The 12,101-nt window shown below is 45.3% G+C and overlaps 2 protein-coding genes across 2 annotated transcripts in view; both read left to right on the forward strand.

The window, feature by feature from the left end:
* Positions 1-3,033, forward strand: part of PAH (phenylalanine hydroxylase) — a 39,886-nt gene extending 36,853 nt beyond the window's left edge. Inside the window, exons 12-13 of the mRNA XM_076339595.1 lie at positions 2,234-2,349; positions 2,969-3,033. Of these exons, the coding sequence (XP_076195710.1) occupies positions 2,234-2,349; positions 2,969-3,012 (160 nt within the window). The 3' untranslated portion in view covers positions 3,013-3,033. The remainder of the gene's footprint in view (positions 1-2,233; positions 2,350-2,968) is intronic.
* A 5,882-nt stretch (positions 3,034-8,915) lies between these two features.
* LOC143155623 (tyrosine 3-monooxygenase-like) overlaps positions 8,916-12,101 on the forward strand; it is a 33,445-nt gene continuing 30,259 nt past the window's right edge. Inside the window, exons 1-2 of the mRNA XM_076328593.1 lie at positions 8,916-9,101; positions 10,022-10,196. Coding sequence (XP_076184708.1) covers positions 8,916-9,101; positions 10,022-10,196 — 361 coding nt within the window. The remainder of the gene's footprint in view (positions 9,102-10,021; positions 10,197-12,101) is intronic.

Below are 12,101 nucleotides of genomic sequence, written 5' to 3' on the forward strand. Positions count from 1 at the left end.
TACTATGAATAACTGACCAGTGGGGAGTTGTTGATAGCCCAGGGACAACCAGCATCATTCTATGCTCGCACCTTTAAAGCCTCTGTTATCAGCCCATGCTGGTACTCCTTTATGCTGCATCATTACTTTAGGGTCAGACTTAGTTCACTCTCTACAGCATAACTACTTGCTATTCCTGCCTATATAAAAATTATTAATGATAGACATTGTAGCACACAGTTATTCAGAATTAAGCAAGACTAAAACAAATTAGGTAATAGCTGTAAGGTCATTAGACAATTGCTGTTACAGCTAAACAAAACTGCAAGCGAGCCTAATAAACCCAATCCTGAGGCCTGTGTGGTAAGCTTAATATAGAGCCTCCAGCTTGTTACCAGCAGTGTGTTTACAAGACTACAGGGCTACACAGTAAATCTTTCAGTCATCTGTGACTGAAATAGAGATTCAGTTCCAGTTCAACAAGACTTTGAAATAATAGTCCAGGTTCAGTTCTGGTTCTTGAAACAGGAACGCTCAGACTGTGTTTGGTGTTCAGCTCGGGTTCCACCTCACAGCAATATTTCTATTTCTGTTTAAAAAAACCACCACCATATTTCTGGATGTCAGTCAAGCCACTGGGGGATAGCCTTGGCTCACAGTCAACAAATTTTTCACTTGGAGATGCCACACAGGGACTTGTCCCAGACCTGCAGTGTCTTCTCTCTTTCTCTCTCTCTCCCATTCACAGATAAACACATACCTAGATGCAAGATACTTTGCTGCCCCAGGCTCCCCAGCTCCAAAGTCTTCCTAGCTACCTCCCCTGCTGCTTCCTCAGCCATCACAAGCCTGAAGCCTCTCCTTCTGCCCTTTTCTCTGGGGTAATACCTGAGAAAGATGGCCTTCTATTCTGGTTTGTGCTATTAATATCCTGCACACATTCCTATCTTCTCTGTATGCTTCTCTAACTCAGTAGCAAGTTCCTTGAGAAAATGGAAGATGCTGCCTTACTCTATAAAAACCATCTGGGAGCTTCTTTTAATTATTTCAGTGACCAAATTGGAAAACTGCTTAAATTGAAATAGAGGTCTGGGGGTTGGTCCAGTGCCTGTGTTGGTGGCTTGCACCTGGACATGTGTGTTTGGGTGTAATAGAAAGCCTCCTTGAAAAAGTATTCTGAGGCTAACCTAAAATATTGCAGCTCAAAGCATTCATCTTCTAATTAGTATCTTACCTTCAGCTGAGATTTAGGAAGACTGTCTTCTAATGTGGATCTCTCCCCTTAGAAAAAATGGACTGATGCCACTAAACACTTTCATCCTAACCAACACAATTTTTTTCCACTGTCATACCTTGTGGCCTGCTCACACTGAACTCTATTTGAGACAATGACCTTAGCTGATAATAAGTAGGACTAAACTGAAGGAGCAGTGTGGAGGTGGCATCTAGCATATTCCACTGTTCTGGGCATATGGGATTTACCATGCTGAGTCACAGTCTGTCTAGTGGGGCTCCATAATCAACTCCTGCATGCTTTCCTTCCTCTTTCAGCAATAACTTCAGTAATCAGAAGCAGATATATAAGCCAGTATCCTGCTGGGGTCTACAAGGAGCCTGGAACAATAGCTCTGACCATCTCATCCGATTCAGAGTCCTCCTTTCCACAGTTCTGTGGTTATGCAAATTAATGTTCTCCCAAGATACCAAAATCTTAATGTTTCTGCCATATTTTGCAGAAGGGAAGGCTGCAAATAAGGGGTGGCAAGAATCCTGCTTCACTCCATTGACTATCTCCTATCTTTGCAATGACCTGGAAGCCATTACCGACCATGCCAGAAGTTAGCACTCTGCTTGCTCCTAAGTATGCCAGGGTGGCATACTACTTGACCTTACTTTCCCTGAAATTGCAGACTTGGATCAGGATTCCTATATTTTGCATTACTGAAAGGAAAATGAGGTTTTCAAGTTTGGCAAATCCTGATAGCTACATAGTTGGCCTATACCAGGAGCAGTGTTGTCATGCAGATAGCATAGTTAGTCCTGTTTGGAAAAAAGCAAAGGTGGTAAGGACAAATGCAGATTCAAGCGTGTTACAGAATACTGTAGGTCTCAGATCACTCGGCAGGAATTTCAGTTATTTCCTCTCACAGATTTTCTTATTCCCCTCATCAAATGCACACACTAAGAAAAGAGTGAGTTACTGAAAAAAGGAGCTTTTCAAGTTTGTATGTGTGTTTTTGTATTTTTGCCTCAGGAAATTTGCTCAAACGATCCCTCGTCCTTTCTCTGTCCGGTACAATCCCTACACCCAGAGGATTGAAGTCTTGGACAATGCAAAGCAGCTGAAGAACTTAGCCGACACTATCAATAGTAAGGAACTACAGATTTGTTACCTTGAATTCCTCAAAACTTGGATCAGAAATAGCAACCACAAAGCAGATTTCATCTGGTTGCATTTAATGCTCTGAGCCTGACCAAGTTCAAGCAGCACATATCTCCTTTCTGGTGCAAAAATTGCTTCCTAACTCTTCAAGCTTCAAAATAGCATTTCCACTTGACTGTCGTTTGTTACATCTGAAATATCCAGTTTTAGTGGAGGTAGCACCTGCTAGGAAAGGCCAGAGGGCCTTGTGATGGATTCTGATGTGTGGCTCTAGCTGTTCTCACTAAGGAAGAAAAGGAAAAGCTTGGCTTTAATCACATTTCCTTTTGCCATTCTAGCCTTTTTCCTGATACGTTTTCCCCCTAACATTGGCTAGCCTGCTAAAAGCCAGCACCCCTGATACTGTGAGCCATCCTTATATGGCTGATGAAGGCAAAGGGCTGACTCTGCAAACCTTACTCCAGTAAGACCCCAATAAATATGTCCAATGCAGCTTTTTTTTTTTGCCTTATTCTTTCAGGGAATGGATATAAAGGATAAACATACACAGGAGTGTTAGAAATGGGCTAGTTGTAGGATTAACTGCTCTGATTCTTTCCTTTGCAGGTGAGATGGGGATCCTTTGCAATGCCCTCCAGAAGATAAAATAAAGATTCGCTGTAACTTGCTAATCGCTGGCTACTGACTAGAAGCTGCCATGTGCAAATACCAGTCTTCATCTAGTCTCAGTCTATTATCTTCCTGTGTATTGCATGAATGCTTATGTTATATATCTTAATTACTATAGATTAGCGGAGAGACACCTACAGGTGACCCTTGACTCTTTTGGCCTTCAGACACTAATCCATTTTTTCTCACTAATGCAAAAAATCACCTTAGTTTTGGGAATCTGAGAAAAGCTTTCGTATCTCTTGTGCCAAAGGTTAGCAGAAGGAGATCTCCACCATGCAGAGCTATAGTCTGCTGCAGCTGTGAGGTTGCATTACCACCCTGGGCCCAGAGACAGGGTCGTAATGACTAACAGACTAATCCACCTTGCTTTCTCTCACATTCTCCCCTCAGTCCCTCACATTTGTGCAAGGTTCCCATGGAGTCCCAAACTGTACACTTTTCAGGGGGTATACATATACTGCTTGGCCCTCTGTACCTCTACTTTTACACACAAGCACCTCTATTCTGAAATATTTTTTTTTTCCTAAAAATGTGATGTTGCCATTGATCCAAAGCACAGATGCTAGCAGAAAAAACAGCAAGCATGCTGCAGCCTCATTAACAAAGATTTATCACCATGTATAAACATACTGTATTTGCATAAGCACCGATCCCAAAAAGGTTTGTGTAAGCCAAGAACGCTGTATGCTGTGATGTGTCATTGGTTTGCAGAGTGGAGTCCCTAGGCAAGGCACTGAGACTGCCTATCCAGAGCATGGAGTCTGTGCCTCAATACAGTACCCATGAAAAAGCCCCTTCAGAGCACAGTTACCTAAAGGCAAGTCTGCATGGCTTTTTGCAGTTGGATGTGAGGTCAGCTTGTCAATACTTCGTGCAAGCAAGAAACCATGCAGATGTTTTAACAGGGCATCAAGGCCTTATTAGTCCAGTCTCAGAGCTGTGCTGGCTATAATGTTGTGTAACATCATGGATTCAGAGCTGATTTATGACCAGCCAGCTTAGAGAAAGGGGAGACCTCTCTTAATAGACATAATCAGCTACTCACTGTGGAAGGCTGACATGTGAAGGCTACCTTGTGTTGTGTGCGTCCTTCTCTGAGAGTGCTTTATTGAGCGCTGCTACAAGGTGTCTCCTAACTTTCTGGACTCACAGTCCAGGAGGTGGATACCAGCACCTTGGAAATGGAGGAGAAGTGGTTCTTACAATGCTGTTGAAGACATCAGAGCCTTCCAACTCCTAACTCACTGTATCTGTGGCTAGAGGCCCCACCAAAGCTATGGAAGACCTGAGTTAGCTGTGTCCCAGTCTGAGTGCATTCAAACCCAAACATGATATCTTTCAAGACAACTCCTAAGTCATGATACTTTTTGGAGTCTCATTCCTTCTCCCACTTGAGCTTTAATCTCCCTTTTTTGGTTAAAGCAGTTTTATTCTTCCTGGAGTATAGCTCGACTGAGGCAGCAAATGGAAGCAAGGGTGAATCCAGCTTAACTCAATGGCTGAGCCATGGAGAGAGAAGAGCTTGGCTGTTCAGAAAGCTGTTTCTGTATTTTTTCCAATAACTTTCACGCAAAGCAGCTAAATGCCCTCCTGGACTGGTCCACATTGTATAATGCCTGCCTGTTGCTCCCTAGTTGAAGGAGGAAGATCAGCCCTTGTATATTGGAACAGAATGGAGCAAAGCAAAGCAGAACAGTATTTCAAGCGTGAAACAATTCTGCATCATGATACTAACATGATTCAGGAGTCACATTTCTGTTAGAAGATCCAAAGATGGAGAGGGATTTGAAAGTCCACAAGTCTCATACCTACTATTGTACTACTCTTGTATTTATAGTTTGAAAATCAATGGAGCTTTAATGTAGGCATCATCCTTTAGGAAGATAGAAAGTACAGCTGTTTCCATTATATTTATGGTGGGTAATAACATTAATCTAAGCATACCAGCTGGAACCCTTTTCAATAGACATATACTTATGCAAAATGGTATCATTTTGGTGCTTTGAAGTAAGCTTTTTTATCTCTGTATCTTTTTTCTGCCTTTTTTTCTCATGACAATGTCTGTGTAGATCTTTCAGTCCCGCTTGGCATGTATTTTCAGTGTGAAAGTAGCCCATATTTTTCTCTCTTAATATAATAGAACTCAGGAGGTAACTGTGTACCATGAAGAGACAATTTCATCTCAAGGGTGAAGTCTTTCAAACTAATCCTCAGACAGCTTTCCAAGCTCCTCTGCTTCTGGCTGTTGTTATGAGAGACAGCAGCAGTGAATCTATAGTGATATTGAGAACCCAGGATTCATGGTTGTCTTTTATGTGCGAGTGGAATGGTTAAAGAATATTGATGCCACACGTCTGATTCTGTGTCCCTTAATGCAGGTTTAATTGAGCAATAACTCCAGCCAAGGCAGCATAACATACCTGTTCAGCAAGACTGAGAGAAGAGAAAAAGTTAAATGCTTGGTATTTTAAAAGCAGAGGAAATATACTGAAAGTAGATTTTTTTGCAGAACAAATTAGCTTTTGGATATGTGCTTTAAATAATACAAATAAGTTGTATTTTAAATAGTACTTCTTAATGGGTGGCTTCTTATTTTCATGCTAAAGAAAATTAAAGTTGTGTAACAAACTGGCCAGTTATCTGGCCAGTGTAACTCCTCTTTGTAAGGTAACCACGCAGGTCGATCAGAATTAAATACCAAGGTAGGGAGGAATGCCCATTTGAAGTGGGTTCCAACTCAAAAAAGGCTGTCTTGCACTGGTTGAGTATCACTCACCCGGACAAGATCATGAAACTGATATTAAAAAAAATAATCTCTTGATGTGTGTAATTACCTGCAAATGTACAGGAAAGCCTTGATTGCTCTACCTTTGCATACTCTGTACATCTTTGTATGCTACTCTGACTAACCTATCCCAAGCTACTCTTTTAAGTAACCTTCCTCTTTTCTATCCCACTATGATCACATTTTTTGGTGTCCCCATCTCCAGCTCTGTTTCAGGTGACCAAAGCAGCTCCTCTCATGAGGCCTTCTTCCTTTGCAGTCACCTTGGCCAAGGTCAGTGATGGTGATGGAGGGGGGAGTTGTCAGCAGAGGTTGCACAGAGAGGTGGTCTCCTCTGGGTGTCTTAAGATGCCTAGATTGACAGCAGCCTTGGAGTTGGGATGTTTTATTCCCCAAAGGATCCAGAAATTATTGAAAGAGGGATTAAGCACAAGAGGACCCCACAGAAGTGCATTCTTTTAAAGCCTGTCTCTTCACTGTTTCAAACCTTTCTGGCAGTTGGCAAAGAAGACTTTTTTCATGCTCAAATGTAACCATTTAAACTAACCTAAATAAACAGAAATATTAATGCCACATCCGTCTCAAATGAATAGCACTGTGCTCATACAGGGTGGAGATATTTGCAATGGGAACAGATCAAAAATGGGCAGGTTGTTTGTGGCGATCAGCCATGGTCTTTTAAAGCACCCACCTCAGGGGCTGCATGAGAGGGGGTGAGCCTACTCTTGGGGTGGGAGATCCCCACCTTCTGCAGGGAGAAGCTGCCTGTCCCCGTAGGAAAGGACGACACACTGTGCTCCAGCCCTTGCATAGCCCTTTAAACTGCAGCACCCAGTCTGAGACCTCTCCTCCTGTGCTCCTAGAGGTGCCCAAAAGTGCTGAAAGTAGGACTCTGGGATGTCTCAGCAGAACTAACTTACACCATGACACCATGGGTGAGGCCTTCCTAGGCCTGCCCCAAGCATGGATTCAAGGTGGTATTGGAGTGTCCACTGGCTGGGCAAGGACATTTCACCACCTGGAGAGCCAGGGCTCTCTGTACTGGTTTTTCAGTGGGCTGCAAAGCTGTGCTGTAAGCTTTGCCTATGCTGCTTCAACTGTCACACTGGCTGATGAGTCCAGTCTGGCTCTATAGAGAAACCTCAATTCATACGCAGAACCACGATTAGTGCTGTACAAACATATAGAGATGGGACTCTGATACTAGAGCACAAAGACAGCCATAGGAGCCTGATGTTCTTGCTCTGCCAGTATTTGTGACCAGTGCCCTAAACATGCATCTTGAGCCCTAGGGCTTTCACCTACATGTCCACATGTAGCTGGAGTAGAAGACCTTGTGCCATTTGTTGTTCGTGCCATGCCTATGGCCTGGATGTGGGGATGCATGCACCCACCCTTCATGGGGAAGGCCCAGTTTGGACTCAGACAGTCAGCTTGTTCTCCTGTGCCCAGCCTTGCCACCACTGCTGGGAGAACGCGGGAGTGCGAAGAGGCTTTTTCCCCTTTAAAGCCCACTTCTTCTCCCTCCGCCCCGTTCAGTTTGCAGCTGCAATTCAGCCGCCTCTGAAGTGCCCCCTTGCCCTCCCGGAGCCCCCTGGGACATGAGCCGGGCCGGGGGTGGGGGGCCCGGGGCAGCCCGCGGAGAGAGAGGGTGCCGCAGCCCGGAGCCGGGCCGGCTTCAGCACCGCGGACAGCGGCCTGGCCTGCCCTGCCCGCGGGCGGCGCCGGGTCCCGCGGCGCCCGGGCCCGGGCCCGGGCGGGGCACGGCCGGGGGAGACACCTCTTCCCGGGCTGGCACTTGCCACACTCTGCAAAGCCCGCACTGCCCGAGGTCTGGATGGGCCGATGTTCCTCAGGACGCTGAGACCTGCCTCCTGGGCATGGTGCTCCAAAATTCACCTTGGGTTTTCTGCTTCAGCCAGGCAATAGATGGGGAAATCGAGACCTTCCCAGTGCTCTGTCTTGGGCCGAGGGGAAACACGGTGCTGTCATGGTCTCTGGAGAACAAAATCAGGTTGCACTGTCTTTATCTTCCTTGGCCAGGGAGGAGGCAAGAGCAATACAGCACCGGGGTGTGTGACTCAGCCAGGATCAGCTAAGGGGCACATCAGAAATGGCTGCATCTGCAAAGGGAGGACAGAGAGGTGGTCTTCTCTGTGGGCCTGCAAGATGGCTTTCACAGGGGTTCCAGCACACTGTAACTTGGGGTATGAAGATATGGGTGCTCATACCCAGAAACATGCTTGTGGATGTCAAGGGATGCCATGCTCTGGCAGGAGCAGAGCTGAATCCCTCCCCAGCTTGCCCTGCCACCTGTGAGAAAGATGTGACCCTGGGCTTTTTGAGAGTCTACTTTGCTGGAGATAAAATAATGACAGAAACAAGTTCCAACAGAGGAACTTAGCCTGGAGGCAACACTCAGCTCTTGTAGGGCTAGGGTAGAACAGGTCAGATCTTGTGGGCAGGAAAAGCTCAGAAGTAGGCAATGAACTTTGGCTCTGGCTCAGGTCTCTCTGGCACTCCCACAGTTGTGTCTGTGCAGAGGGGACACCACTTGGATTGGGCTAGGGTTTGGGGGAAGAGCCCCTTTGGTTCCCCAGGGTCATGGTCAATTCAGAGAGGGCCTCAGTGAGGTAAGAGAGGGTGGGGAGGAAGGGCAGTCTGAGACATTGTGCAGGTCAGTCCAGAGTGGGAGATGTAAAATGGGGCTCAGGCTAATTGCCTCTCCACAAAGGAGCCCATCTCCAGGGTTGAATGGCTTGCAGACACCTTCAAACAGAGCAGGAGGGTTGCGCTTTGAAGTTACCCAGAGGAGGAGGGCTATTTTGGGCTCTTGCGCATATCCTACGCAGGTGGTTTCCCTTGATGTGTCTGGCATGGCCAATATAAATGTCCCTACACCTAACATAGTAGCAACCAGCTTGCTTCGCTGCTGTCTGGCAGCTCTGATCTCACCACCCACATATACGCACTGCATCTCCAGTCCCACCGCATCTCCTGGCCATTGCTCTGGTAGAAGCACTCACATCCTCAGGCAGTTTCCACTCAACATCTGGCAACTGCAATCCACTCCCCTGTCTCCCAATGAAGACTGACATGGTGGGGATCTCAGGCCAAAAGGAAGAGGCCAGCAAGGAGAAGGAGATGCGTGGCATAGAGTCATTGAACAGGCAAGGCAGCCTGGACTCCAACAGGGAGGATGGCAGAGCCACTCTCATCCTGACCCTCACCCTCTGCAACCTGAGGAAGACTGAGCTCCCTAAGGCAGCCAAAGTCTTTGAGGTACAGACCTCACCATTCCTTTCCTCCACTGAGCACTCTCTTCTGTCCCTATTGCCTTCACCTCTCCCACTTTGCATCTCCCCTGTCTCACCCTTCTCCTGCTCCCTGCCTGACTTATGCCTCCACCTACCTTCCCCCTTTGTCATTGTCCCTGTTTTGCTGCAGCTGCTCAGAAAGGTTGGCTGGTCTCTCCAGGTCAAGGAGGAGAGTGTTCTGCAGGGAGGGAGCAGCTGGACACAGTCATTTAGAGGAATCACTATTTTATGTAAAGGCTGTTTAGAGCAGATACCAGTCTATTATTTCTTTCTAGCAGTTGTGGTGGCTAGCCATGACTAAACAACAGGCTAGCATTTCAAGCACTCAGATTGTGGGGATGTTAGAAGCCAATGAATTTTCTCTGCATATTTGGCAGGAGTTACAGAGAATACAAGAGCTGTAAACCATACAGGCATTATATATTCTGGGCACTTGAAGTATCCCTACCAGGTGCTCACTCTCATCTGTGAAAATGAATAACTCAAAAGAAAAGTATTATATTTGTTACTTATTTTTAATCGTTTGTAATTATTTAATGATTATGTTGTTATTATACATCAATAGATCTGCTTTCATTCTCCCAGGGTCTTAAGAGTTACCCAGCCACTCATTTGTTATATCTGCACAGATGAAATGCTACATTCAACAGTATCTCATCTTTCATCTCCATCTCTCTCTACCTAATTCTACAGTGTTTAATCTTTAGCTCTGCCTGTATTTTAGCTCCTGTTAAACTGGGCATTATTAGGATTCATTGCTTAACACGCACTTCTTGTTAAGACCTGTTTTAGTCACCTTTTAAAGACGTTGTAGAAGTGTATCTAGACTTACCTGGATTTTCAGTCTTTGGAGAAGCTTCATCATATGAACTCTGGCTCTTGCAGATGTTTGAAACTCAGATCCATCACTTTGAAACCAGACGAGCCAAAAAGCCCAAGAACTCTGCTGATGATCTTGACATTTTTGTTGAATGTGAAGTTCACAGTGCTGATGTTAGTATCCTTATCACCTCCTTAAAGAGAGTAGCAGAGGATGTGAAAACTAGCAGAGAAGACAAAGGTAAGAAACATATGCATCTGTTAGTGCTGTTTTGTTTCTTTTTGGAGTAACTTTTTTAGCATTAGCTTCATAATAGTAATTTGATTAGTCTGGAAAGCAGCTAAGCATGCATTCATTTTTCTTCACTGCATGACTGTTTTCCCTGAATTGGGACCATTCTCATTGGTGTGGAAAGGGAGGCACTTTGTCATAGCCAGTGGAACTGAGGTGAGAAAAGTGTTCCAGCAAAAAGGGAGATGAGAAGGATAGAACAGCAAAACAAGAAGCTGAGGAGAAACTGGAAACTCCTTAATGATAGGAACATCGTGGGCTGAGACCTGAGAGCTGTGTGGAGAACTGACTGCTCCGAGGTGAGCACAGACACTTGATGGGAACGCAATGATATGACAGAGGGTCTGAATGTTTCATTTGCTTGTAGTTTATTCTGTCAGTTTTGTTAAAAGAAGCCGCAGCTGTCTGTTTATGGTGTCCACTGCCGTCTGGGTCCAGTAGTATTGTCTGTAGGTTGATTGCTCCTTCACTGAAAAGAGCTAAATGCAACTAGCTCGAAGAAGCTTCCAGAGTGCAAGAGGGAGAGAGGGTCAGCAGAAAGCCTGCAGGGCAGGCTGGGGGAACCAGGGGATGAGCTTTTTGTAGAGAACAGACCCACAGCCAAATATGGAGTAACAGAGCATCAGGCATTTTCCCAGGCACCTGAAAAGCTTGTTTGGAGGTTGTGCAGCTTCAGAGGTTGCACTTTAGGAACAGTATTTCACCTGGCAAAGTGCTGCAAGTGGCTACTCCACTGCCTGTGCTGTATTTGAGTCACCGTGTCTACCAGTCATTAGGACGGAAAGTGAGTTTGCCAGAGGTAGACCAGTATTTTTCCTGTTTACAGGCAGGTAGGAGATTGGTGAGTACAACAAGCTGTTAGAGACCTTTAATACAATCCTGAGGATGCCAGAGGTGCCCCGATAGATGAGAAGGCTGAAGGTCCAGCTCATAAGTTGAGTTCTCTGAATACAGAATTGCCATGAGTTTTCCCACCCTTGACAAGGCCAGGCAGAAATCTCCAGGGCCCTTTTAGCTAATACAGTCCTGTTTGGGCACCTTTGGGTGTTGCTTGCAATTCACCTTCAGGCTAGTGATGAGAGGCAGTCCATACCGAGCTGTTCTCAGGGACTGAGGGGATACCAAAAGGGTATCACTGTCATCAGGGAAACTGGAGCGCCAAAGAGAGTTTTGGAGCTGAAGAAGCATTTCTTTAGGATTCCCTTGGGAGTTGAGAGCTTTGTGCTCAGAAGTAGCAGTTAGTTTCAGGTGTGCTGGGACTAGGATCTACAATAAAAACAAGGGACTGTTAAAAAGAGGGTGTGTTTATGGTTAAAGCAGAGGAATATTAGGGACATAATTTTCTTTACAGTTTCCTTTTTCTTATGGTTTTGAACAGCAATCATAAAAGTAATCAGGCTTATTTTGGATGAAATGATGCTAGAATTAATATACTTGGCATGCAAATGGCCAGAGTCTTTCTGTTTCTAAGTTACCTCAGACTTACACACAGCACTCCTTAGTTTGTAGAGTCTTTTCTGGGTGTTTCAGACCCCAGAATTCAGTAGTGCCCTAAGCAGTTAATTTGATTTCAACATGAAAGGGTCAGAGAGTTGGTATTTGTGGCCCACAGAGACACCTTAGGTGTGGGCACCAGCAAGAACTGGGGATTTTGAGGTTTTGACCTTAAAGCTCTTTGTGTTTTTGGTCCTATTGAGGTGAATTCAGGGGTGCTAATGTGTCAGAGGACTTTCAGCTCAGCTAGCCCCTAGGTCTAAGATTGGCTAGTGGCTCATTTTACTGATATTGTTTTTTATTGTTACTGTTTTTCAATATTATCTTATTGAAAGTGGCGGTGCATCTTATTGAAAGAGG

The sequence above is a fragment of the Aptenodytes patagonicus genome, chromosome 1, assembly GCF_965638725.1.
Source record: "Aptenodytes patagonicus chromosome 1, bAptPat1.pri.cur, whole genome shotgun sequence".
NCBI lineage: Eukaryota > Metazoa > Chordata > Aves > Sphenisciformes > Spheniscidae > Aptenodytes > Aptenodytes patagonicus.